This window comes from Scomber scombrus, chromosome 14 (assembly GCF_963691925.1).
Source record: "Scomber scombrus chromosome 14, fScoSco1.1, whole genome shotgun sequence".
Lineage (NCBI taxonomy): Eukaryota > Metazoa > Chordata > Actinopteri > Scombriformes > Scombridae > Scomber > Scomber scombrus.
In genome coordinates this window covers 10,384,332-10,411,484 of record NC_084983.1, presented here as the reverse complement: position 1 = coordinate 10,411,484, position 27,153 = coordinate 10,384,332, and the positions used below count along the sequence as shown (strand labels likewise).

The window sequence follows — 27,153 nt, the reverse complement described above, 5'->3', positions numbered from 1 at the left end:
ATTAGTTTGCTCTGCTGCAACTTTACTTACAGATATGTCAGACTGACAAACAGCATTTTTCTGTTAATGAAATCATCTCAAATCGTTTAAGTATGGAAGCCCATCTGTGCCAGGAAAAATTATAAATGAAAAGTTAGGATAAGAAAAATAATTCATCATGCTTAGTCGACTTACTGTGACAATACTGAGTCAAAGTTATGACTCATCTCTATTTTAATTCAGTATCTCATTATTTTGATGTAGTAAATCAAAATGTTGTGTTTTATTGTATTTTTTCCCCCTTTCTGTCTTAAAGGATGGGTTCACTATCTTTCCAAGTCTGTCTTAAAACAAGTCAGTTGCCCAAATAATAAACTGAAACAGGTTTTGCTCATTCTAATCATCCCTCCTGTTCATGTCAAACGTGGTCATGTACGCATACATGTTTTTAAACATTATCTGAAGATAATGTGAAGCTTCAGTTTGTCAGATAAAGTGGTTAGTCTTTTCATAAAAGAAAAATCTCTCTTTGTGCCTCAACACAATGTTTTCCTGTTCAGCTGCAGTGGAAGGATCATAAAAGGGAATGACTTGCTTTGACTCATCTGGACGGCTGAAGCTTCATACATTTCAACTTTTAAATAAATTTTTCAATTTCCACAGACTATGGATAACGCATTTACATTGTAGGTGCATTATGAAGGGAACTTCTATGAAAATGAGGAATGATCATTGCAAGAAATCAGTATTAATTTGGGCCCGACTATTGTTTTAAGCATTAAATTAGTTTTCAGTGATGCTAAAGTTACATGTTTAGATGTTTACAGACCCACACAAGCATTTTTAGGAACAGGGACCTTTAAAATAAAATGTTACTCATGTACCATGAAAAGCGCCCTGTAAGTGCTTCATCATTTAAAGGAAAGATAGCAAGGCCTTTTTTAGTGCTGGTCTAAATTGTAAAAATATAGATAAAATAGTGATTTCTTATACTTCTGGTTTCTGGGTCAACAGGCTACACTAAAAAGTAACCTATATATTAAAATTGAGCAATGGGTGTGAGTTTTAACTGTCTCTGCTGTCCAACTGTATCTAAAGTTCAAATGATGGAAATTCAGCCGCCACGTAACTATTGCGTGGATAATCAACTTCCTGTTTGTAGAGCAAGGAAAAAAAGAAAGGTAAGAGACAATATCAAAGTGACACACTAGGAAAACTTATTTATTGGTTTTTGTGTTGTTTTGTTTTTTAAAAAAAAGCTTACACTCATTGAGTACAGCAGATAAAATCTCCAAGTCATTTCGAAACATGTGAATTTGGAGTACAGTGCTTCAGAATGTGTTTGTCTGATTTCACTTTACAATTCTATATTTGAATCAAGGTTGAACTGGCATTTTTATAAATTATGTAAAAACCTGATTAACACAAAACCACAGAAGGACACTGTCAGGGACATCCAAAAAAAAAGGAAGAAAAAAAAAAGAAGAAATAACATGATGTGAATTTCATGTTACCCTCTTTATTATTGTACACAATATACAACTGGTCCTTTATATCATTTTTTCTAACTTATGCCTACTTGTTTTACTCAGATTAAAAGGTGGAGATAAATAAATAAAAAGTATCTAGGTATCTCAAAAGGATATGAGGTAAGTGAGTATGGAAAGCATGTTAACTCCAATAAAACGAGCAAAAAGCAAAGCCTGACAACGTAGAAAAAAATACAAATTTTCAAGCATGAGATTATTGAATCCATGACCAGATGCTACCAAGAGATCATTTCATACAGTAACCACTTTTCTAAGTAGAATAACATTGTGATTAGAGCAGCACATTGTGCCCACACTGAATAATAAAAATAATAAAAAAAAGAAAAGGGGGAAAAAAATATATCTTTTCGCTGGTTTACTGTATGATATTGAAATGGAAAAATAACGAGGTGATCTGTAAGTTGAGATAACTACAACTAACAAAACTCGGGAGGGGCGTTTACAAAAAAAAACAAAAACAAAAAAAAAAACAACACGGGCAGAAATGAGAGTACGAGTTAACATTAACATAGCACAGATGGAGCTGCGGGCGTCTTGCAGATAAAAGCAGCACAGCTTCTCCAGTTCTGCTGCAGCGCACATAGATCAGAGAAGAGGAAAGAACATCCATCAAATACTGACCACACACAGTAGTTGTTGCAACAAGAGTGTCTGAATGCGTCTTACCTTCACTGATTATTGCACATTATCTGTGCTTGTCAGAGGATTTATGAGTATGATAGTTAAGGAAAATGATGAATTATGGATTGATTTGTCAGAAAAACATCTGTGCATGAAGTTTTTTTTTTAAATTGTCTAACTGTGGTATCAAAAGGCTGAGATCCAATTCAGTGTCCAATGATGTAACCAAAAACAATTAAAGCCTTTTTTTCATTGACAAGAAATGAAAAAATATTATTAAAACTTGTGAGAAGTGCCGGTGTGTAAATAATAACGTAACTATCTTTATGAAATGTCCAATTGAAATGATGAGATTCAAAATAAGGAGCAACAAATTCGTTTAGCCGTGGCTTGGCACTTTATTGGAGCGGGGCCGCAGTTATTGAAAACAGAAATTAGCGTACAGTTAAATTAGATGAGTAGAACGGTTATAGGCTGAGGATCAGTGTACTAATTATGTTTACAAGCAAGTCTTGTTGGCTGGCTTCTCAATGAAATATGACATCCACCGCAATCCTGAGCAGTTATTGCATTAGAGTGTGTTTAGTGACACACGATAGATAGAAATGGAGGTAATTCTGTCATAATGGAAACGAAATAGAAAACAAGTTTAGTGCATTAAGGCTGCATCGACCACATGCTGAAACACTGGTACACAAAAGCACAAATAATCATAATACATCATCTGAAAAACAAGCTGTCATCTGTCAGCAACGACCACTAATAGGTAACAATGACTCACTGTGGTTTGAAGCTGTAGTCAAGTTTAAAAAGCTACAATTTAGAAACACTTTTTAATTAAAAATATTCACACAACAGTACAAAGAACATATGATTGTGACTTTGTGTTGCTCTACGTTTAAGGATATTGTTTTTTCTCTTCTTTTCCTCCGCTGCTGTCCCTCTTCTCTTTCTTTTCTGACTTCTCTTTATCGTGTCTGGACTCCTGCAGCACATGAACACAAAGAAAAAGAATGATTAGAAACAACGGTTTAAAAAAAAAAAAAAAACAGATCTGACTACAAGTTCATGTTCTCTGGTAAAAGGTGACAAGCACATTTCACCTTTTTTCCTCCAGAGGAAGTTCGCTCAGGTTTCACAGACTCGCCCTTTTCTTTACTGGAAGATTTGGATCTTTTGCTCTTCTCTTTTTCAGCTGAAAGGGGTGAGTCACAGGAAGGACTCGCGCTTTTGCTGTTTTTGGAGGAATCTGCGGAGAGGAAAAGATATTTTTTAATTATATACTGCGCTCTTACTTGCTGGGCTGACAGCTACTTCAGATTTGGCAACTTACTGGTTCCGTTCTCGTCCTTTCTGCGTTTGGATTCTTGGCTTGCCTCACGATCGTTGACGGCATGATCCTAACACACACACACACACACACACACACACACACACGCACACGCACAGACACACACACACACACACACACAGACAGGCAGGCACACACACACGTTATAATTTCTGTGTGAAAGTAGAGATTAATATAACCTTTCCCTCGTTGCTACTTCATGATTAGTCCAACAAATATGAAAACTAACTTCAGAACACTATTGCTAATTTCAAACGTTAAAACGTGTTAAATACTGACTCTTTTCCTCTCTTTCCGATCCTTTTCTTCCTTCTTCTCTTTGGACCGGCCTTGCGTGTTCTCTGAATCTTTCTTCTCCATCTCCCTCTCTCTGCTCTTGGACCGGGCAACTGAATTGTAGTTCACGTGGTGCTGTGAAGATAATTATAAATTAAGAGAACAAAACAAACACACACATGTTTAATGTTGTCAGTTATTGGGTGGCTCTATATTCAGTGTTAATGACCCAACATATTCAGGTTATTGTGTTACAAATAAATGAGCCACAGTAGCAAGAAGACGAGATGATGATGATGATGATGATGATGAACGCTTTCTTCTCTTTGTTGGTGAGTGTATATATAAATTACAGAGAATTCAATTATTTGGAAGAACCACCACATGCAGATATGATTAATGAGTTGTTTTTTTGTGGCTGTCACCAGCAGTTATTTGGAGTCAAAGTTAAATAACCAGTATTGATCAAGTGGACTAATTGTGGTCAGATTTGTATAATCACATTACTGCTGAGATACTTCTACATGCATTAAAGCTACAGGAAACACTGCTCCTTCTTAAAAACCTCACGCAGAAAATTCAAGCTGCATCCAAATGGAGCGTGAATTTGAACACAACACTCACACTACCAGTTAGATGTTGTTCAGGTTGTGATTCATTATCGTCACTGTCATTCACAGCTGTTAGTCTGGTCGTGTTCTGGTCACGTCGGGTTGAATAATTTGTCGGAGTGAGATTTAATTTTCATTCCATTGCTGGAAATTCAGATATAGGCAGACTTCAGTGCAGTGTCCTCGTGTCTCCAGTGACCCTTTTTTTTCCAAAATGGGACTGGGGGATTAGTGTTAGTTCCCCAGTGAGCACAGACTTCTACAGTATTTATGGCTAAAATACTCTATAAGAGAGAGTCGTCCATAAGCTATTACACATGGTATATTAATGGTGTATATTTCCTTGTTTGTTGGTGTGAGAATGAAGGATGTCGTCATGTGGTCCTAAACAGGCTCATGCTATTCAATGATGTTTTTCATAATATCTGAGAGCATTCAGTGTAACATAAGGCATTTCAAAGTATCAAACCCACTTAGACGGCATGTTTAATGTCCTATAACACTGAAGCACAGAGACAGTAACACTGACAATGATAAAGAGAAAGACTGTTGGGAGAGATGTGCAGTGATTACACAATAATCCACACAAACACAGACTCAATTGTAGAATTGCTGCTTCTACTAAATATTAGCTTGAAGGCAAAACATTGATGATTGATTTTTTTGGCACTTTGAAGTCAGATATTAGGGATTAGTTTTATTTTTCTGTTCATCTTTGTCAGAAAACTTCATTAGATGTTGTGACAAACAAAATGGGACGCACAGCTGTGTGCTGTTTGTTACATGTTTCAAATTTAATTTGGGTCAAAATAAACAAGAATTACTTTTGTTGTCTAAAATTAGTTTTTGTCATCCAGTGAATATGTCTTATTCTATTTAAAGAGTGAATCAGGCAAATACATGTTACTAATACTATCTGAGAAGATGGCCACTGTAAGTAAAACCTCTCAAAGCTTCAGTACTCAATAGTATTTAAATGAACAACATATCAAATTACAAGAAGTGATAAGAAAAGGAGTTGCCCAGGCCAAAAGAGAATATCACTGCAGTACTCACTTCCACAAAACCTTTTACCCTTTACACAGCTAACGAGATATTTTTCTTAAAAACTGGTGAAAAGCAGAGACACTGGATCCTGATGTTGTATTTGTGAAATGGGCAGAAACAAAACCTCTCTTTTTGTCAGCTGAATGTGTTAACAGGTGATTGTATGTCAACAGCTTTATAAAAAGGTGATCATTTGTCAGGTGTAGCTGGTTCTGCTGCCTCCAAGTGGCCCAAAAATATAAACTAAAGCAGCTTAAAGTATTGCTATCAACTTTGGCAATGGTGAATCATTAAAATCAATGCACCTTTCCTTATGACAAAGTGTGAAAATACAAAAACGGACAGATGAAGAAATCACAGACATCTAACACGAGTTGTTGTCAACATTGTTGGCACCTGAACAGAGAAAACAGACAATCAGAGAGAAGGTACGAGTAGCAGTGTTGGTTCAAACCTTGGATGTGGACTCCTTGGGTTCGTTGTTATTATCCTGTAGGGATGAATGGAGATGACAGATGAGCTGGGAGGGGGTGGGGGGTTTGGGAGGAGGTTGTCAGACAGCAGTAGAGTCGGAAGAAGGGGTGAGGGGGTGGGGAGTCTGGGCTGGCCGGACCAACAGCATACTTCTCCCTTGACCTGACCTTCAAGGACTAAGGCTTTAACAAGGTTATTACATAGAGGAGAGTTCATAGGCTCAACATCTGGAATGTCAATATTTAAACTGGAAAGACCCTGAGCATATATGAAATAACTGCTAGTCTTATTACTACAGACATGTCTGCAATTTCAGGCAGCATTATATTAAAGTCCTACAGCGCAGCTGGTATTTAAATACATCTAAAGTGCAAGTGCTGTAAATAGTGTGTATTGTGTGTGCCTGTGTGTGTAAGACAAATCACTCAATTCTTGTGTGCTTGACTGCATCCCTATATAGGTAACTGTTGCTGTCACTTACAGTTCAGGAATGGATAAGACACAGGGAGCCTATTTCTCTGGCGGAAGGGTAAAATAAAGACCTATCACACGCTTCCAGTGGTTTGGGCAACGCTCCAGACGATTCAGGCTTCGCCCACTCTTTCCCTCACTCTCTCTCTTTGTTGGGGCAGGCTTATTTTCCTCTGCATTTTTGGCTGATTCAAAACTGCGACATTCATTTTCTCTGTCGATCCCAGCTGATGGTGGCTCCGATTTTCCATTGAATTCTTGCCAGGAGGTAGTACGACTGCTGATGCTGATGGCTGGTAGTTGTGGGTAAAGCGTTGTAGGGGCTGGCAGGACTGACTGGAAACACACCGTGTCACGTGAAGACTGCATGCAGGCCGTTTCGACAAATGGAGACAGAAGAGGGACCAATGACTTAGTCGCAGTGGAGAGACACTCCTACAGCAGAGTGGTTTGCTGATAAACCATCCTACTCTGCGCAGGAATCGGGCACGATGAGGGAACAGCAAAAAAAAAAAAAACTTGCATCACTTCAACCAGGAAATCTTCTCATCTCGGAAAAAAATGGGGGGAAAAAACTCTTGCACACCATTTCAAGTAGTAAAGCACTGCTCTCGGTGTAAAAACAAAAAATAACGGGAGAAGGCGAAAGCTCTTGATTTGGCAAGCCATTTTACTTCAGGTGAAAAAAAATCCACAAGGAATATAGAAATGCGTATAAAAAAAATCTTCCCAAGGCACACTGACTGCTTTCATTAATATGAAAATAGATAAATATTTCAATATGAAAATACTCAATATATACAATATTCTCTTGGCTAAGTCCTTCAGGGGTTTTCTCCCAATTCTGCAAAATATTATGCTGATGTCCATGGAATGCTTTCCAACTCCCATGGATTTGGCTGGGATTTCCAGATGCCATGCCTGCATATATGACAACTCTCCTGGATGATCTTCAGGGATGCTGGAATGTGCAACGGCAGGGAACGCTCCGGCAGATAGAGAAGAAACGGGCACAGCCTTCCTCAAGCCATACTAACCTTAACAGACGAGGAGTGGGACGGAGAAGAGTGGCTGTCGAGCTTTCGTCTTTTGTGATCTGTAATAGACAAGGAGTGAAATTTGTGTTTATTTGAGCTGCACGTGCGACCTTAAAAAAAAAGAAAAAATGACATCTATCCATTCATGATTGACAGACATGTAGAAAAATTCATGTAAGCTTTTTCTTCGTTTGATTCATTTAAATGTGTTGAAATAACAAGAGCTTCAGGTTTCTCTTTAATGTTTCCATATTTTTTTAACTGTGTGGAGAACACAGCTGTATAACAGACTATCAGAAAGGCTTCTTACCCCTCTCAGATTCGGCTGACTCAGATCTGGGAACTGGAGACTTGATGGACCCGGCCGCAGTGCTCCTGTCGCCTTTCTCCTTGCTCTTGGACTCCTTGATGGCGTCCCGCTCCCTGGACGGCTCCATGGGCTCCCCATTGCCGGCTTTGGCCTTGTCGTCTTTGCTGTTCTTCTCCTCGGCCTTCACTTTCTCCCTGTCTGCCTTGGGGGTCTTCTCCTTACCCTCACGTGCCGCCCGCTCCTCCTTCCCTGCTCTCTCATCTCTCTGCTTCTCCCGACGGTTCTCTGCCTTTGTCTCAGGAGTGCTGCCTGGTGTCTTCTCCTTCTTATCTTTTTTCTCCTTCCCGCTCTTCTCTTTGTCGTCCCTTTCTTTTACAGCTTTGGTGCTGCAAAGAGGATGATTTTTTTCCCTTTGAAATTCTTTGTTCAGAAATGTTTCTTTCATACAAGCTTTTGCAGATCTTAATACAGTATTATATTCCTTCAAAAGACTTGCATGCAAACTACAGGTGTAGTAGACATGACATCACTACTCAAGGTGAAGCATTTTTAGCTTTGTTTAATATAACGTGGCTCTTGATTTTCCCTACCTGTTGAGAGCACCGTTCCCATTGCTGGTGGTCACTTTGGCCGCTGCACTGTTGGCTTTGTTCACTGGCTTTGTGGTCCCCTGAGATTTGTCCTTGCCCCGATCTGCATGAAAACAAACCAAGAACTGTATGAGCACATTTAAAACATGCATTTAAAGATTAGGCACAAAACAGATACCAACAGAACCTTAACTTGAACTAGATATATGCTGTTGCTAACTGAAAAGTTGTACGCAAATATTTGAATGTTCAAGTTTTATGACGTTCAACCTATTATACATTTATACTGCTCTGATTCTCTGGTTTTAAAGCTTTTAGGGGTGACAATAATATTGCAGATAGACAGCAAAAAATATAGCCTTAACTTATATGTGTATCAGCTGCGATGAAACAATAAGTCTCAAACAGAATGACTTCCTGACTTATGAATGACAAGTGTTGCATTTAATTACAACCTTGCCAAGTCTTACGTCTCGCATCACTTACCGCCTTCCTCTGACGTCCCCTCCTCTGTCTTGCCCATGCCGGTGGCAGGCTTGCCAGTGCTGCCGGGGCCGTTCTGCTGATTGGCAGGGGTGGCACTGCGCGCTGGCTGCTCCTTATGGTGAAACTCATTCTCAGGGACCATGTGCACCTTCTGGCTTTTCAACCGACCTGAATAACTGCAAGACGCATAAAAGGTTTGCACAAGGCAGAGACAAAATCCTCATAGAACTTCTGAGTGTCACACGGTGCAAAAAAATATGACTTTCAAAACTGAGACAACAAAGCTCGAGTAATTGAGCTTAATTTCCCTGCAAATACAAATAAACATACACACACACACATCTGTACATGGATAAGATAAGTGGAGGCCACTGAAGATTTCACCGTGAAACCCAATGCGCATCTGCGTATGTACGTATGTGCTATTGAGCAATGTAACTGAACTCGCTATAAAGATTTAACAATTGAAAACTACATTAGGAAATCCAGGTTTGACCATTTTACAGCAGCAAGTTAAAGAGGAAACTTTTACAACTGATTAATACTCGAAGGGTAAATTTCACTGTTGGAAAAAAAACCCTCCCATGCCCCCTTTATAGCTAGAAATAAAATGCACTGTATGCATCTGCCAATATTTGTTAAAATCTTCAGTAACTTGTCAAACCATCCCTTTTGATAACAACGCTCAGCTCATAACATCTAGAATGTGACACTTGCCACTCCCAGGTGTCTGATTGCAAATGTAGAAGAAAAACACACTCATAACCTCAATTAAATAATGCACACTATTATTTTTTTTCAGAGTCCATGTCATTATTACCACACATAATATATGTTAACTGTATGCTCCACAGAGAGCCTAACAGCACACAATGCTGTGTTACCCCATTGCTAAGGCATAGAGGTCTGGCCTCTTGTCCTTCTCCTCGAGGCAGATCTTGTGGACACGGCACTCCAGCGCTTGGCCCAGGTTCAGGACTTTGGGATAGCAGGGCAGGATCTTGGTAAGCACGATGAGGATGTTTCGGATGTGGGTGTAATCTCCCGTCTCCAGGCAGTGAACTGAAGCCTGGATGGAGCAGAGGCAGGAAATTAATACAGATAAAGGCACACCTTCAGAACTCTGACTGCCTTTTATCTAGACAGAATTTAAAGATGAAAAATGATGGTAAAGAAGAGAAGCTCACTTTAGTCAGCATGTAGTGCCATTTGTGCACCACATGTCTGAAGTTCTCGTAATCTAGCTGATCCACTTTGTTCCCTCCATCAAAGCCTGTGGCTCTAAAGATGGTCAGGAAACCAGGGTAATTGCCGCACTCCTGTGACCACACAATAAGAACAGAAAGATTCATTTCCAGCCCATCCTGCATCAGGACATGATAGAAATAGATCATTGTCACAGGTGTAGAGAACAGGTAGAACTGGGCACCTTCTCATAGATCGCTCGGTCGCTGTGCCAGCGGGTCACCGTCTCCAGCATGCAGCAGAGGAAGCGTCCGTAGCGGTGAGACTCATTTTCTGTACAGCTGGCCACCGTGTAAATGATTGCAGAGAACACCTGCAGGGCGACACAAGGTCATGTGTTTGCTTAGACTATTAAGTACAATGTTAAAACAAAGTGTTACATGTGGAAAAAGCTATGAAGATAGCATGAATTTCACCAGATGGTATGTCAAAGCTTTGAAGTTCAGTATCTCAAAGCTGCACTTTGGGAAACATATTGTGAGCTCAAAATGGTCTTAATGAGCAAGAAGTAAAGAGGAATCCCTTTCAAGCTTTAATCTGGTGGTTCACCTTAGGGCTAGGCAATATTTCACATTTTAAAGATATATCCGTATATTTTCAAACGCGATATCTCATAACAGCAATATTTTTGTCATTTGGTGACATCTTTTGTGTGGATTACATTGTTAAATTACTGAGTTGAGTTGCGGCAACTCTCCACCTCTGGTGGCAGTAGGAAAACAATATCGATATATATCGTATATTGTCATTCAGCTAAAAAATAGAGATATGACTTATGGTCCATATCGCCCAGCACTAGATCACCCCACTAAATTGCTCAGTGGATTATTAACATTTACATTTATTCTTTGGTGCTACTTAATCCGATATTTCTACTACTTCTGCTCTGCTGAGGAGGCCAAATCACAGCCTGTTATTCTCCTTTATAAATCCCAAAATCAGTGTTTATTCATATCATTTTTATGTACTCTTTAAGAAGTTTGCTAAAAAAAATGGAGTTAAATAGTCTGAGAATATCATTGTCTTACCCTGTCATAGCACAGGAGCGTGCAGAAGTTGGGGGCCTTCTGCTGGTGGACCATCTCAACAAAGCGGGCGCAGTACACAGCGTCGATAGAAGAGAAGATACAGCGAGGGAACAGACAGAGCTGCAGGAACTTTGTTATGGTCTCGTTCTTTGTGGATTCTGTCAGTAAACATTTAAAAGTTGAATTAGTAACATTGACAGTTCCAGTATTGATTTGATCATGGCAGTGATTAGCTTGTTTTCATGTCCTCCTTCTCCCGTACTACACCAAATATTTTAATCAGTGATTAATCGGACAGCTCTTTTCTCAATCAATGAATCATTTTGCCTACAAGATGTCAGAAAATAGTGAAAAATACCCGTTATAATTTCCTAGAGTCTGATCAATAGTCCAAAATCCAAAAACGTATAAAATGCACCATGGACATTGTGTCCTGGAATTGATGTTTTAGCTTTATTAATAAATGACTGACACATATGAAATCTTCTTATGAAACCTTAACTCCATTTATGTTGTTGAATATGTGCATTTGGGAGGAACCACCATGTTTTTTCATTACAGCAGCCAAATGTATGAAATGCATCAATAGTGACACTGACATGAACGTTAGGATACTTACTAGCCAACAACCAGTTGTCTTTCTCCAGTTTGAGGCGGTGTAGGACCCTTGAGACGTGCTCCAGCTGCTTCTTCTCCTCCTCCTGCAGTTTTTCCTGCAGGGCAGTGCAGCGTTCCTTCTCCTTCTTTTTCTTATTTAAGGGCTACATCAGAAGGAAGACAATATTCATAGCACAAATACACACAATACTCAAAGCAACCTATAATAATCATAATCATTGTATTAAAACTGATCTTTTTACACAATAACTGTAACTTCATATTATTTACTTGTGATCTAAACTTTGAGGGATAATAAAAACAACTCACTATCTCAGGGTTCTCCTCGATGGCCTTGATCTGGACCTTAAGCTTGTTGACCTCACGGTCGTAGGCAGAATGTGGTACAGCCAGGTCGTACATTGTGAGAGACCAGAAGGTGGCGTAGAACTGAGGCCGGAGGTCGTCCCAGACCCTGGCCGGATGGAGGGACACCACAGCCTCGTGCACTGGTGTCATTACCTGTTCACAAGCTGCCACATACTTCTGTACCTTCTGCTGCTGCCTGTTGCCTTTCTCTGCTTTCTTCAGCTCATCGTACTTGGACTGTGAGAAGAAAGTAAATAGTGAGGAGTCTACATTTTATCCAATTTTGTGTTGATTTGATTGAAACAGTTGATGATAAATTATGAAAAATGATATATATGAGAATTACTTTAGAATTACTGACAGAAATATGACATGATGCTCTGAGGCTCTGACGGTGTTCTCCACTCACCAAAATCTGATGGGCATACATTGGCCGAGACAGGAAAAAGGCAGCATCATGTGGAGTGTGGAACTGATTACAAAGGATGTCGATGGAAGGAACTCGTTTGATGTAGTCTTCTGTGCTGAGGTTTGAGGCCAGAAAGCCGCCAAACTGCACCAATGTATCATGACACTGCAGGAAGACAAAGACTTCTATCAGCATCAAAAAGATAGATACTGTTTTATTCATTTTGTTGGGTGTGTAAAGTTTGTTTATAAGGCAGTAAATGCAAAAATGAATTCATCCGGAAGGAAAATAATTTGCCTCTTAATTAATTTTTGATTTAATAATTGACTGTGGAGACATTTACATGTTTACCTTTAAGCTAAAAAAAAAAAAGACAATTCAGAGTAACAAATTAAGAGAGGGTGTATAACCTGGTCATAGAGGTGGCCAACCAGTTTAAGATGTTTCTCTCCACCTTCTAAGAACACCACACCATTTCGTTGCTGGGCCATGAGTAGACACAGTGGCAGGGCCAATTCGTGATCCAGCAATGCATCCTTCAGGCGCTGCGAGGACTTCTTAGTGTTCCTGATTTGGCCAAAGTAGCCGCCCTGTGGACAGAGTCACATTCATAATGATAATGTGGACCTGAGGGCAGCTGCAGCACTGCTCCAGATAATGACACAGATCTTGCAGATACTCAGGAGACTGCATTAGTGAATGATAAATGTACTCGAGTCCATACCTCAGCTTTGAGTTGCTCTCCTCCTGTCATGGCCTCCAACTGCTCTGACGTCATCTCATCTGTGATCTCAATGCCGGCCATTTTCTGCACCACCTCTTTCAGGATCAACAGGTCAAAACTGCAGGTTGACAAAGGACACAAAGCAAATTGCATTTTCATTGAAGGAGTGGAGTAGGTCTCAACAACAACCGTGTGCTCTGTAACAATCGTAACATTTAATTTAGAATAATTAATATCCTACTGTCAACATGTTCCTGTGCCTTGCTTTTGAGCAATGTCATTATATTTTCAAATTTAAAGTTTTTTTTAAATGCCATGAGCTCAGCCATAAGCAAAAAGCTGTGATGTCAGTTAAAGTTGACAGTGTCTTTCTAATATAGTTGCTCCCTGCAAGTTAGAGCATGACAAATTGTCCACATTTTCTATGAGCAATGTCACAGTGCGGAGTCTGAGTTTGTGAGATGTTTATAAATATACCGGATGGAGCAGAGGGACATCTGCTGAGAGCCGGGAGCTCTGGAGGAGAGAGCCATTGCTTTGGGACACCCATGAGTCACATCGGATTCTGCTATAATCCAGAGCCGTTTTACTGGTAGAGGAGAGCTCGGAATTTATTTTTTAAACTTTGAGCAGGAGCAGCAACAGCGAGCACTTAGTCTGTCTCTTTAGCTTCTGCCTAGGGGGGCTTGGGGGGTCATATTGGTTTACATGTAGCAATTTCATTATGCAGAAACCTATGTCAGGTACTTATGAGAAGCAGAATAGATAAATTCTTGAGAAACAGGTAGGGGAGCAGTTGTTACTAATTGTGTTTTCAATAATGGTTTGAGTTGGATTTAACATAAAATATTCCAACAGTTTTTAACTGACATTGAATGCAATGTTACTTAAGTTGCTGCTAGTCTAAATGTGTTAAAGCATCATGATTAAACTCCTACAAACCATCCATCCTACGTTGAGATCTACTTACCTCTTTCCTGCTTTTAGCTGATTGGTGACATACTGGAGTAGGCCAGCCAACTCTATGGGGTATTTTCTGAACACAGCTCCACACAGACTTGCCAGGCCTTAGTTGACAGGAGGAATGTGTGCATGTTAGATACTCATTAAAACTTCAAACAGTTTATTTCCTTTTGCATGCAAATGAATGAAGGGACTGTTTAAGACACATACTCTGAAGCCATGAGGAGATGGTGGTGTCGTCATGCTTCATCTTCTCCTTCTCGGGATTGGCCAGAGCCTCAATGATGCAATCTGAAGACAGAGTCAAGTGGAACAACCTAGAAAATGGGAAAGAATCCCCCTTTTTACATACACCCCACTGCCCTCCAACATGACTCACACACACACACACACACACACACACACACACACACACACACACACACACACACACACACACACACACACACACACACACACACACACACACACACACACACACACACACACACACACACACACACACACACACACACACACACACACACGGTCTCTGCTAATCCCTCTGAATTCAGCCAGTTTAACATCAAAGGATACAAGCCAAGACATCATAGTTGAGGGATGTGAGGTATTTCAAAGAGTCCACCACTGGAACAATGAGGTTGTCGTACCACTGGATCTGAGACAGCATCTGATAACAGGACAGGTGAGATAAGAAAACATAATCAACACCATTTTATGGTGCATGTGCATCCGTACACGCATTAGGCTGAGATGTTTAACCATGCTGACCACTTTACATGAAGCATCATCCCATTACTACATGTGCAAAGATTCTTTACATTAAATGGTTAATTACCATATCGTATTATATTATAGAGAACAGTGACAGAAATCTGACATGGATACAAATAAAACACTGTTTAAGTGTAGTGGTGAGAGGATATATCATAGCACGGTCATGCTAAAAATGTTAAATCTGTTTTATGCCTAAGTAGGACAAATGCTAATGTTAAATGTTACAATTATAGAAAATGCAAATGACTATGAACCCTGTATTGTGTACCATGCCAAAGTAATGGCTGTACAAGTGCTGATTGTTTTTGTCAGTGTGGCCCAATTTTGTGATTTTTGCTAAGTGGCTTTTACTTTGATTCATGAATGCATGATTTGTGAGCAGAGTACTGGGTGTAAGCAATTCCCAAGACAGGCGCTACAGTGATGCAAGCTGCACTGCTGCCATGGGAAAGAGCCAGGAAAATATGATTAATGTACGGAGCGAGTGAGGTGCAACGTGCTCTATCTGCTGTACCAGATAAAATATGAAATTAGACTGTCTTTGTTGTATGTTGATACCATTCAAAATGAAGTAAAATACTTAGAACAAAACACACTTACATAATCAAAAAGGATGGTGGGGTTGCTATGGCTCAGCTTGCCAATCTGCCTCCCAGATTGTTTCACATTCTCTTTGGTCAACCGCCTGGGGAGGGAAAAAGCATAAGACAGCAGATTAAGAAAACAAGAAGAAGCAACGAGTGCTGTAAGCGGAGACTGTCACTTCTGAAAGCATCACAGCAGTCGCAGTTTGGTGCTGTTATGGTTGTCGGCTTAAGATAAAAGCAGTGTTATCGATTTCTTCAACAGCAGAACAGTGTTAGAATAATTACTTGTCCAACACACACAAAACAACAGCGGTCCATGAGACATTTTAAATTCTTGTGCTGTCCATGCTGCACTGTGCTTTTAACACAGCTTAACTTAAGATGGCTGGTGCAAAACAACACATGGAAAAATCTTTGTTCACTAATTCTGATCTAGTCCAACCAACCGACTGGCATTTTAATGTTTGCAAATATTATAATTGCAACTTATGTCTTATAACAAAATTTCACTGAAGACCTAACCCAGATCGTGAGATGGTGGAGAAACCTGCACAGTGACCTGACATGAATTAAAAGGTAGAGTCAGCCATTCTGGAGAAATATTGTTGATATTTGAACTAAACACCCAAACAAATACACCCCTCCCTTCGTGCTCCTTCAGCAGCTCCGACCCCTAATTCATGGACGTGCATTGCCATGGCAACGGCCAAGAGAGAAATATGGCTGAATCTAGAGCTGTGAGTCAACTGTGGAATCATTTCTATTCCTCTCACACTTTATCACTAGTGGGGGGAAAAAAATCATTTCATGTGAGGCCAACAGTCCATCTACATTCTCCGCCCAAACGCCACCCTGTTGCTGATTGGCTGGAGTAGTGTTGTGTGGCTTGCTCCGAGCCACTGTGTTTACATGCCCATTTACAGAGCCAGCGCTGTGTATGTACACCAATTTTTTTTCCAGTACACACAAAGGAGGGACAGCTGGCAGACCGTAAGAAGATATTCACTGAATCTCACAAAAAGTGTATTAGATTAAAATTTTGGACTCTACCTTTCTTTTGTCTGGCCTGGAAACAAAGCACAGCAAAGACACAGACAGATGCATGACTGTATAGTAATGGTACATTGGGTTGACTTACTTCATAATGTATTTGGCCCTTTCCACAGTCTGGGCTTTGACTTTAACCAACAGCGGATGGCTGGAATATGTCTCGTTCTTCCATTGTCCATATAACCGGTACCTGAGGGAGAAAAGGTAGAGGAGTCCCAATTAAAAGAAGGTTTCAGCGACGCAGCCCTCAAACACATTGGCAGGATCAGCAGAGTAGGCCATAAAACTCCACATAGTTTGCCAGTGTAAGCTCAAAGGAAACAGTTTTTAACATAAACAATACATGTTTAAGCAATAAAGCTTGCAACTATTAACAGTCTTTGACTAGTAGCCACCTCCAATCTAGCAATTCAGCATAATGTTAAAATGCTGTTAAGAGTGTGCCAGAAACAGCAGGGGTGAATTTCTACCTCACTTGCTTCAAGTCCTTCAGTTTAATAAAAGAGGATTGCTCCTTAATGGTTGACTTGCTCCTGAAAATTAGATCAAGTAACTTGCTGTGTGTCATATTTGGAGCAAGCAAGGTCAAGGAATATTTAAAAATCCCTTATGGTGCATCAACAAATTCAGCGCAAAGAGCAACTCACTGTAAAATACACTGACACAGCAGAGCATGAAGAACGGTGCCACTTGAGAGTTTTCAGCTTATATTAAATCCTTTCCTTTAAAGTGCTGAAACATTTTATAGTGGGAGACACTGAAATCATCTACAAAGTGCTACTATCTTCAGTAACTAAAGAAGTTACATTATTAGCTGCGACAAACTGACACCAACAACTGAGAGAACAATCAAAACCTTTGGGAACGTGGAGTGTCATTGCTCATCAGCAGTGTGCTCAAATATTCAAACAAAGACTCTAAAAATAAAGTTCTTGTATTGCTTGTGAACAAATATGGTTTGCTGAATAACGCATTTCCACAATCAAAGACAGCGTGAAGAACTCGGATTGATTGTGTGCTATTCTTTCCTTGCCAGCTAGTAAACACCATCCTGGAAACCTGCCTAAGGGTTTACTATCCAACAATTCAATTACACAGTAACACAAGTAGTGAGTGATGTGTGTGTGTGTGTGTGTGTGTGTGTGTGTGTGTGTGTATCTCACCTGTGCTGGTAAGGAAAGAGTTTGAAGAGACCCCACAGTTCCTCAGACATGCAAGCATTACACTCCATCAGAGAGAGAGAAGGGAGTAGCACCTGGTCTGCAATGCTCAGGAAACAACTCAGCAGCGTTTCCTGCGATGATCATATAATCAACATGAATAAGGTTCCCACAGTCATCTGGCAGATCCATTCAAGCAAAGCTTTCTTTAATATTCATCTACAGACCAATCCTCTAGTCAGAGGCAGTTATATTTTTTATACTTACCAGTTTGTCTTTGACATCAGGTCTGCCATCACTTTGGTACTGAGAAGCAAAGAACACCAAATATAAGTACAGGTCAAACTAAAACTTAGGCTTCAGTGCAGATGTCGTAATGTGGTGGTTACAATCGTGTACCTCTTTCATGAAACCCTTGCCCAGACGCACAATCTTGGCAAAAAGGATGGGGTCGTGGGAGAGGTGAGGGCCCAGGTAGCATAGCATGCTGAATGTGTCCCTGCGCAAGTCTTCAAAGATCTCTGCAGGTCGAGGGGCCCGCTTGTTCCTCAGTGGATGCAGCACACATCCTTTTGCTCCTTTCGGGACGCCAGCCCTGTGAGGAACAGACGAGTGTGTGAGGGCCTGTGTTTTATTCAGCTTGTATTGAAATGCTGGCATTGAGAAGAATTCAAGTAGTCAGTTCAAACTGTGGAACGAGAGTTACTTGTGCATGCTTTATGGTGCGACTACACGTAATGGGCAGCAAGTGAAACATGTAAAATATCATCACCTTTTGTAGAGAGGTTCCACAGTCAGGTGCACAAGCTGGCAGAGTGCCAGTGCGATGGCCTTGTGAGAAGTCGCATAGAAGGAAGGCATCTGGTCCATAATACTCTGAGCATGGTGCCAGTCTCCAATCCTAAGTAGCGCTTCCAACAGACCAAGCTTCTGGTTGTCAGGTGGCTGTGGGAACAAAAAGAGCAGCAAATGAGTGTCCGTAATAAAGTTCATTGACATTGAGTACTGCTACTGTAATACTCCGAAGTGATAGATTTTTAAAACCATTGCCTTTTATGTATTTAAGGATGACAATGTGTATTACTTAAACTAAATGATAATAAAGTATCTTAGAAAATTTGGACAGAATAAATTAATTATTCACAGCAGCAGAACTACATTCATGTGATGTTTGTTACAGGAGATGTGCTTTCACAGTATTCCTATAGAACAGTCCAAAATCTTAAGCATCCCAGAATTTATAATATAACAGCAAATGTTTTTAACACCTGTTCATTCTTCTCTTCCTCCTTTTCTTTTTCCTTGTCTTTGTCTTCATTTTTCTCTGAGGGTAGCACTACCATGACCAACTTGCGAGCAATCTGCTTGGCCTCTGAGATATCTCGTTTGTGTTCCTCTACAATGGCGGCATCTGGTGGCATAAGCTGGAATGACAGAGCAAAGGCAACAAAACAGATGAAACTTCAGTCTAAGAACAAAATACACTAGATACTTTACATCTGACGGAGGTGAAATAACATTTAACTTTGTATATTTGACCCAAAGATCTGATATCATAATAAAGTGAATATATCTGTCACATAAATCCTCTGGACGCCATTTGAGGATTACAGTCTGCTTGCAGAGGGTTTGCACACAACTCGTATTGCCAAATACAAGCATGACGTTAGAACATGCAAATGCAAATTGAATGGTGACCTCTTTTTTACCAATGTGGCCATTAGCTAGACTCTTACATGTACGTAGAGATCTTCCAGCTCTATCAGGTTATGGTGAAGCAGAGCAGCAGCAATGTGGTAAAGTGACTTGGGGGTTTCCTCATTAGGTTCCTGAAGACACACAAAAGAAAATAAATTAATACATTATCATGGAAATCAGACATATAATCAAGTGATGTATTAAATATGAGTCATGCGATAATTTTAGGATTATAGTTCGGGATTGTTTTGGTCAGACTGTGTTCTTACATTTAAAATACTGGATCTGATTATTTGTGGATTAGGTCATACCATCAAAACACGTATTCTTGCTTTTATTAACTGTTAACACCCAGACTTGATATTCTCACCTGGTAAAATTTGAACTTAAAGCCCAGGATGTGGCAGAGAGTGAGCGGCTCACACATGTAGGACTTGATGAGTGACAGGAAGAACTCATCTTGGTCTGATCGACTCTCGTACACCTCCAAGATTATGTCCAAAACACGATTCGGATCTAAGTTGAAACATCCTGCGGGCAGATGAAACAAGAGACCTAAGCAGGTAACAGAATAATAATGAAAGACTTGTTCAAACAAGTCTTTCACATATACAACTAAGATCTAACAACGTCATAAGTGAATCTAAACAGGTTATTCCAAAGACTGGGGGGTGCTTCTAGACCTGAGTCCCAGTTGCTCTCACACCTGAAGTTCGGTTCATTTGAGGCGATCAAGGCAAAAAAAAGATTCTTTGTTGCCTTTTAGTTCTGGTCCGGTTTATGTTTACCCTGGCTTTTCACAAACAAACGACGAGCTGTAAACATGAAGATATGCGGACTGACAGGTAACATGTGATTGGACAGTTTTGGTGACTGTCACCCTGTATCATCAGTGCTACTCAGACCCCCGTGGGCAATTTACATTCTGGTCACTGATAGGAAGTCACGCTGCACTGCTTCTCTTTGTATATTTATGTTCCCTGGTGTCAGGGAGAGCTCATGCAGAAATAACTAATTGCGGGCATTATCAATGTCATTACACTGCACATTGACCACATCATAAATAATGACAAACGGGTTGAGACAGGATGAATAAGAGTCGTCGTATAACACAATATTACAGGAATGAATGGCTGCCTTACAATGGCAGGTAGCATATGGGGACAGATTTTCTGTGATGTACAGGAAACTGGCCATGCATAATAAACTCAATGCTGAAGTTGCCAAATCAGGTGTGATGTGGATTTTGGTGAGAAGCCTGATACAAAAAAAAACCCAAAACACTACACACAATTAATAATACCTTATGATTTGCATTTGACTGTAGCAAAAGACAGAAAAGCACCACATTCAATGCAGTCAATCTGAAAAAGCTTTGTTTGGTACCTATGAGGGACTTGATGCTCTCCAGTACGAGGTGGCTGGTGATGTTGCCCGACAGGTCTTGGCCAAGCTCGGTGATGAGTTTGGCATAGCCCTCATTCTCCTCCCTTAGCAAGTTGAACTTCTGTTGCTTGTAACTGACAGAAACAAAATTACATAAATATTGGATGCACACTATGAAGCATAATGACTATATTCCCAGTACACTAAAATGCATGCTCTCTATTTATAGAATAGAAAGCTCTATTGTCATTATATTTTGCATATAATGAGATAGCTCTACTTAACTGTGCACTTTACTTACAATAGTTTAGTCTTGATTTTTACAATCTTCTGGTTGAACTGATGGGCTTGTTTTATAAGTCCAAGGGATTCAAGGGTTTCTGGGTCCAGTCGCTCTTTCAAGATGGCCTCTGGAACAAAAAACTAACAGGGAAAAAAAAGACAATAATTTTGGTGGTTTATTATTACAAGCCTGTACATTTATCAATAATACCTTCATGACACTCCAGGATTCTTATCCAGTGGTTAACATTTAATCCAAAGAGGCCAAATCCTGCATACTCTTGTGTTTTAAGGGATAAAAATGCCTTTCTTCAGGCAATCTTTGTATTCTCTAGTACTCTGAAGTGACTGCAAGAATGATAGAGTTATATAAACAATGTTTTGTTAATAAAGTAAAACTGTGCTTACCAAACATGCTCCCACCAATTGTGTGTAATGGTCACGTTTGTTTTTTTCTTCTAGTGCACCAGTCTCTAAATCTGTGAAAAATATAAGAAATAAGAAATACCAATAAGATTATGACACAAATAATAAAAAAAAATCAGGATATTCTAATATTGCAATTGTTTAATTGGAGTACTTCATATCATCTAAAAGTAAAGTAAAATGTTTAAAATAAAAAACCCATGTTTACCTAGAATACTGAATACATCTGCTAAAATTGATGGCATGTCATCTCTGAGTTCCTGTAAGTAGAAGAAAAGAGAACAGACAATGTTGAAGCTGGACACAAACAGTAATGTGTAAATATTAGCTGGCACAGTGAGACTCAGATCACAATACTGTGTTCCAAAGTCAGTATCGTGTTATTGAACTTGTGTAAGAGACAATCTTTTAGTATCCATTATCAGAGACTGATGCGATACGGATACTCCAATTTAACACATAACACCAAACTGACTCTTCAAATCATAATTTCTTACTGATATAATAAAACAAGAGAAAGGTTTTTATGTCTAATCTTTAGAACCGTGCAGACACTGCTACATCTTTAACTTAAACCTCATGGGGGGAAAAAAAAAAAAAAAGTACCATCATGTCCCCAAGGACGCTGGAGGCAAGATCCAACTTCAGGTTCCCCTGTACAACTTGCCAGCAGAGCTCATATAAGGCCGCCTGTATATCTGGACACAAAAACAGACAAGATGGAGATCATCCTCCAGACAAGTGAACTGACAGGTAAAAATGCTCTTATTAAATGCAAAAACAAATACAAACATAAATACAAAACACAAAAACTGCACCAGTATTTACCCGCACACTTCAAAAACATTGAGCAGAGGCACCTTCAGAGACAATTATTTCCTTGATTGCAATAAGTCTGAGTCAGTTTTTCTCCATTTCTCTTTGCAAAATGGCTGAAGCTCTGACAACTTCTCATGAGACAGTGAATGAAAAGAAGATTTCAGGTTCTGCCAATTTCTTAATTGCACTGAGGCACCACACCAAACATGCAATATGGATCAGATGCTCAGCACCAGGACTGGGAAAACTACCAGATAAACGAACCATTATGGAAATGTTCTGAAATCTTTATGTAAAATAATTTACTTTCCGTGCATGTCTGTGCTTTCATCAGTTATTGGTAATATTTCAGTTACTATTCACACACAAGTTTACTGTCATGCAACAATAAAGTTATTATAATCATGAACTTATTACACTGAAGCACACATGCTATGCTAGGGCTGTGTGATATGATGATATATCGTGTGGCGATAGAAAGTCATCTATCATTTTATATTATGCTCTATTGTTTATTTCACTGTGTTGCAAATCAGTCTTTATGAAAATATTTTTTATTATTTGGAGCCTGTCCATCTTTTGTATGGATTACATTAATAAGTTACTCTACCTGTCTTTTTACTTACAAAGCTTTTATTGCACTTACAGTAAGGTAACGAATGTAGTTGTCATCAACCCAAGTACTTCACCTAATTCACTCTCTGCTCTGCTGCGCCCGCAGTGAAACAGTGAGCGGAGAAGAGTAGCAAAACCATAAATGACAACAAAACACAGCAGAGACTATTTTTATTTATGTTATTTATCTTAGTCACAAGCACTTGTTCATTTCAGCTCAGTGTGAGAGTTTCTGCTGCATTTTGCTGTGGTTTATGGTTGTGCTACTCTCTGTGGTTCACTGTAGGCGGGGCTGAGCCCTCCGTGTATGCTGCACACAGCGCAGCAGAGGAGAAACAGTGAACCAGGTGACAACCACACTCATTATGTTACTGTAAGTGCAAAGCAGACCAGAAACTATTTATTCATTGTATTTACAGAGGATGTGCTATATCATGCTATGTAACCTTACAGGAATATGAAATTACCTATTATATTATCATTTTAATATATATTATATAGATTTTGGTTATATCGCACATTCCTTAACACTGCTGTGACTGGCTAGTTGCATGTCTCTGCTTGAAAACAAGCTGTCACATTGTGAAAATGCTGTCTGCAGAGTGATAGTACTGAAAAATGTGCTAATTGTGAACAATGTCAACAGAAGCTAAAATGTCCAGACAATACAGTCACTGGTTATTTAACTAACAATGATACTGCGCAAAGGAAAATTTCTTAAAGATGTTTTTGTTTTCAGTAATGGTCGTTGGATGTGTGTTTCTGTTTGTACACCAGTAATGGTCGTTGGATGTGTGTTTCTGTTTGTACACCAAGGAAACTTAAATAAATTGACAGAAAAGGTAAACAGAACTGAGGTCATTTTCAACTTACCTTTAATCTCACTTCCATGATCTGTTTTCTCTGTAAGCTCTTTGCAGAGTTGTACGCTACAAGGTAAAGAGACAAAATTTGGGTCAGTTAGACTATTCAAAACATGATAATACTTAATATGATAACATCACAGATAATTGTGCATGAAAACAAGTAATTGCATTTATTTTCTGTCAATCTAAATGTTGTAGATTTTGTAACCATGTTTTACATCTACTAAGAGCTCTCCAGTTAGGGGTACTGGCAGGAAAAGTACAATAGTCTGTTAAAAGAAACTCAATATGAGGGCAGGTTGACACAGGTACACTGACATGTTGGTTAGACAAGGTGCATATACAACACTGATCTCATAGCAGTCCTTAATCAGGGTATAAGACGCCCTATTTGCAGATTTTTTGTTGGTCTATACAACTAAAGCCAATGTCACTTAATTAGCTAATAATAACAACAACAACAACAACAATAATAATAATAGGCAAATATGATTTAAATTTTGAATTGACTAACAAAAAGGCAACAGTGTTATCAAAAAAACTTCGACTCTGGTTTTGAAATGAAACAACGTGAGTAAACGGAGGGAGACCAAACAAAACATGAAATATCAATTCAAAATATACTGAAAATACTGTTTTGTCAAATTAATTTTTAATTAGTGACAAGATTTCCTTGTCAGGAATCATAATGAACGAGGAGATTAAGATTAGGATTATATGTTACCCTGCAATGGATATAACAAATGGATCAAAGCCAGGTAATACAACTATCAATGGTACTGGATTACATTACAGCCAATGGTGTCAAGAAATGAGAGATGTGTGAAGTTTCTTCTGGCTTTGTATTGCACAGATGCTACCGTTTCTGTATCCAGCTTAATGGTGTATTGGTTTAAGTTAGTGAGAAACTGTGCAATATATATCTCAAATCTTGCATGTCTGGTCACATTGTTTTTCTGGATCTCCTGAATGCAACTGACATCTACCAACTGCTAAAGCGGTCATGGTGGCATTTATCCACATTATGAAAAAAAATTCCCAGGAAAATCCTTCTAATCTGGTTGTGAGAGAACCAGAGACCTAACTCAGGGATATCCTTGCTGGCAATTTAACTGGCCTTGAAGAACAAGCACTGCCAAAAACAGAGTGATTAAACACAATCAAGGTCCTCCATTAAAAATTACAACTGACACAACAGCTGAGCACCAGCATGTATGTTCTGCACGTGCACACACGTACAAGTGAAACTGTCACCCATTCAACATACTCAAACAGCTGTTGATATTGGTCAACTAGTGCCAATAAGGCTGGGCACACCGTGAGAACTACATGCAGTGCTCAGTTAAAGATGCGTTATACCCTATGATCAAATAGCGTAATAAGGGTGACAGGCAATATTTTCTTATACAGCACTAAATACATGTTATACCCTTGCCTCTCAGACTTGTGGTTAGTCCCACTATTGTAATAGCACCACTGGTTGATGTCAGACACCAATAGATCCAAACACTCACAGTAATAATGTGAAATACAGTGGCTATGTAATACCAATGTGACACTTTCTTCAGCAGCACATAGGAATTGCCCTTTCACTTGTTGTCTACCACAGAGACATCACTGCATGGGGTGGCACCCCTGGAGAGACAGGGGGCTGTAGGGCTCGTTGACAGGGAACCTTTATCAGACCTAACTGAAAAATGTACCACTTCAATGCAATATGTTGTTTTATATGATGGGAAACAAGTTGTTTGTTTTTTTACCAACTGAAAAACGTTTGTTTAGCATTTGTTAGATGGGTTTTTGTTGCTGTACAGCAAAGATGAGATCGTGTTAAATAGGAGATGTTATGCAGGCAGTGTTTAGGTATGGATCTCTAAAGAGACACAACAGAGTTATGCATCATTTAGATTACATGTACAAGTTTCTCTCTAGGATAACACTACAGGTTCATGTATCGACCTGGAGCAATTTTCTGTCAATATGTTATCAGCTACAGTGACATACATCACATATACAACTAAGATCTAAGTAGTCTGAGTTGATGCATCCCATTGAAGGCCTTTTGTAACTATGCAAGGCCTACAGTGACTAATAGCAGCTAGCACTGTGGATGAGCCTATTGTGTCTTTGCCTGTACACGATGGCTACACTCCAGAAAACGTGAAAATATCATTCACGAAACCATTTTCCTTTTATCGGTGGCAACACTAAAAGTCCAATCTTGGCATTAATGTTGATTTCAAGATACTGCTTGAGACAAGTCTGTGTCCAAGATGAGTAAATGTGGCGATGTGGTGTGGAAAGTTGGCGCTAGCTGTGTATCATCGGTTATGTTTGCGCAGAGGGCACATTGCTATACGACAATATAGCCCCAATATTTGCGTAGTAAGCCAACTAATAGGGTTAACTATACAAATATCTAGTTTATTTTACCGTCGTAATCTGACATGGTGGGTTGAACCGTTAGCTGAACATTGACGTGACGACTACAAGAGGCTTTATCTGTCTGAAGACACAGTTTATCGAGCAAAGTCATTAATTGTGATTATTTTTTATTTTTATACTACAATACCACACAAATACACCAAGGGAGACTGTCGACATCAAAAGCGCTGCAGCTAACCTGCTAGCATCAGATTAGCTAGAGTTATACGTCAGGATCCGCCGTTTCCCTCCACTTGATTACTATTACTATTGCTATTACATTAACGCGGGCTAGCATTAGCTTTTTAACCAATTGGTCGTCAACTATCTCTGGACAGTTAACGCTGGCTAATTACAATAACTTTGGCACAATATTTTCTTAAACTAAGACGGTGGTAGTTATCGATACCTGCCAGAGAGTGGGCTACATGGATGCTAACTAGCTTAGCTTTGATAGCCGTCGTGTTTACAAATTCACGAATGAATTTAAATAACGATTCCACTTCACAAAGAATAATACATAAAGGGGTATCCACTACTACACGACTGCAACTACACGAACTGCACATTTTTTCAGATTTAAATATCGGCGACAACTGCTTCTTAGCTAGCTGACGTTACCGCATATGTTAGCACTCGCAGACACTTGAGAGACTGGCCTTGGGTTGTAATGCTAGCTACGTTATAATTATTACTATTATTAGCAACAGAGATCTTTAACTGTGAAACCACTACGACCTCTAACACTGTGTCGAAATTCAGAACCACTCACAATTCGTGTTTTCCTGATTTTTCCCAGTTTTTTATCCATTCACCACGGAGGATAAGTGTCGCCATCTTCCATACACACACAGCCCGGATGTCTAGTTCATCATGGCACACACAGGGTCAAATGTGCTGCTGCAGCCAGCTCACTGTTGCATGG

General features: G+C 39.5%; 1 protein-coding gene across 2 annotated transcripts; it reads right to left on the bottom strand.

Moving 5' to 3' along the window:
* Window positions 1–1,173: 1,173 nt before the first annotated feature.
* On the bottom strand, window positions 1,174–27,094 carry thoc2 (THO complex 2). 2 transcript variants are annotated; one of them, XM_062433723.1, is made up of 39 exons: window positions 27,001–27,094; window positions 23,812–23,867; window positions 22,111–22,202; window positions 21,713–21,764; window positions 21,487–21,557; window positions 21,098–21,219; window positions 20,797–20,930; window positions 19,781–19,941; window positions 19,449–19,541; window positions 18,981–19,136; window positions 18,485–18,657; window positions 18,112–18,307; window positions 17,980–18,018; window positions 17,716–17,846; window positions 16,641–16,742; window positions 15,516–15,600; window positions 14,715–14,808; window positions 14,349–14,429; window positions 14,146–14,242; window positions 13,176–13,293; window positions 12,862–13,041; window positions 12,452–12,616; window positions 12,004–12,279; window positions 11,696–11,837; window positions 11,077–11,234; window positions 10,233–10,361; window positions 9,991–10,122; window positions 9,688–9,872; window positions 8,804–8,979; window positions 8,318–8,420; window positions 7,728–8,113; window positions 7,418–7,476; window positions 5,890–5,925; window positions 3,781–3,912; window positions 3,484–3,550; window positions 3,254–3,399; window positions 3,059–3,135; window positions 2,196–2,242; window positions 1,174–2,098 (listed from the first exon to the last, which is right to left on the bottom strand). In XM_062433723.1, the coding sequence occupies exons 1-38, from the start codon at window positions 27,063–27,065 to the stop codon at window positions 2,215–2,217; spliced, it is 4,695 nt and encodes a 1,564-aa protein (XP_062289707.1). In that variant the 5' UTR covers window positions 27,066–27,094; the 3' UTR covers window positions 1,174–2,098; window positions 2,196–2,214. The 2 variants fall into 2 exon arrangements, with proteins under 2 accessions (XP_062289707.1, XP_062289708.1); XM_062433724.1 differs by having other exon boundaries at window positions 1,174–2,095.
* Window positions 27,095–27,153: the final 59 nt, after the last annotated feature.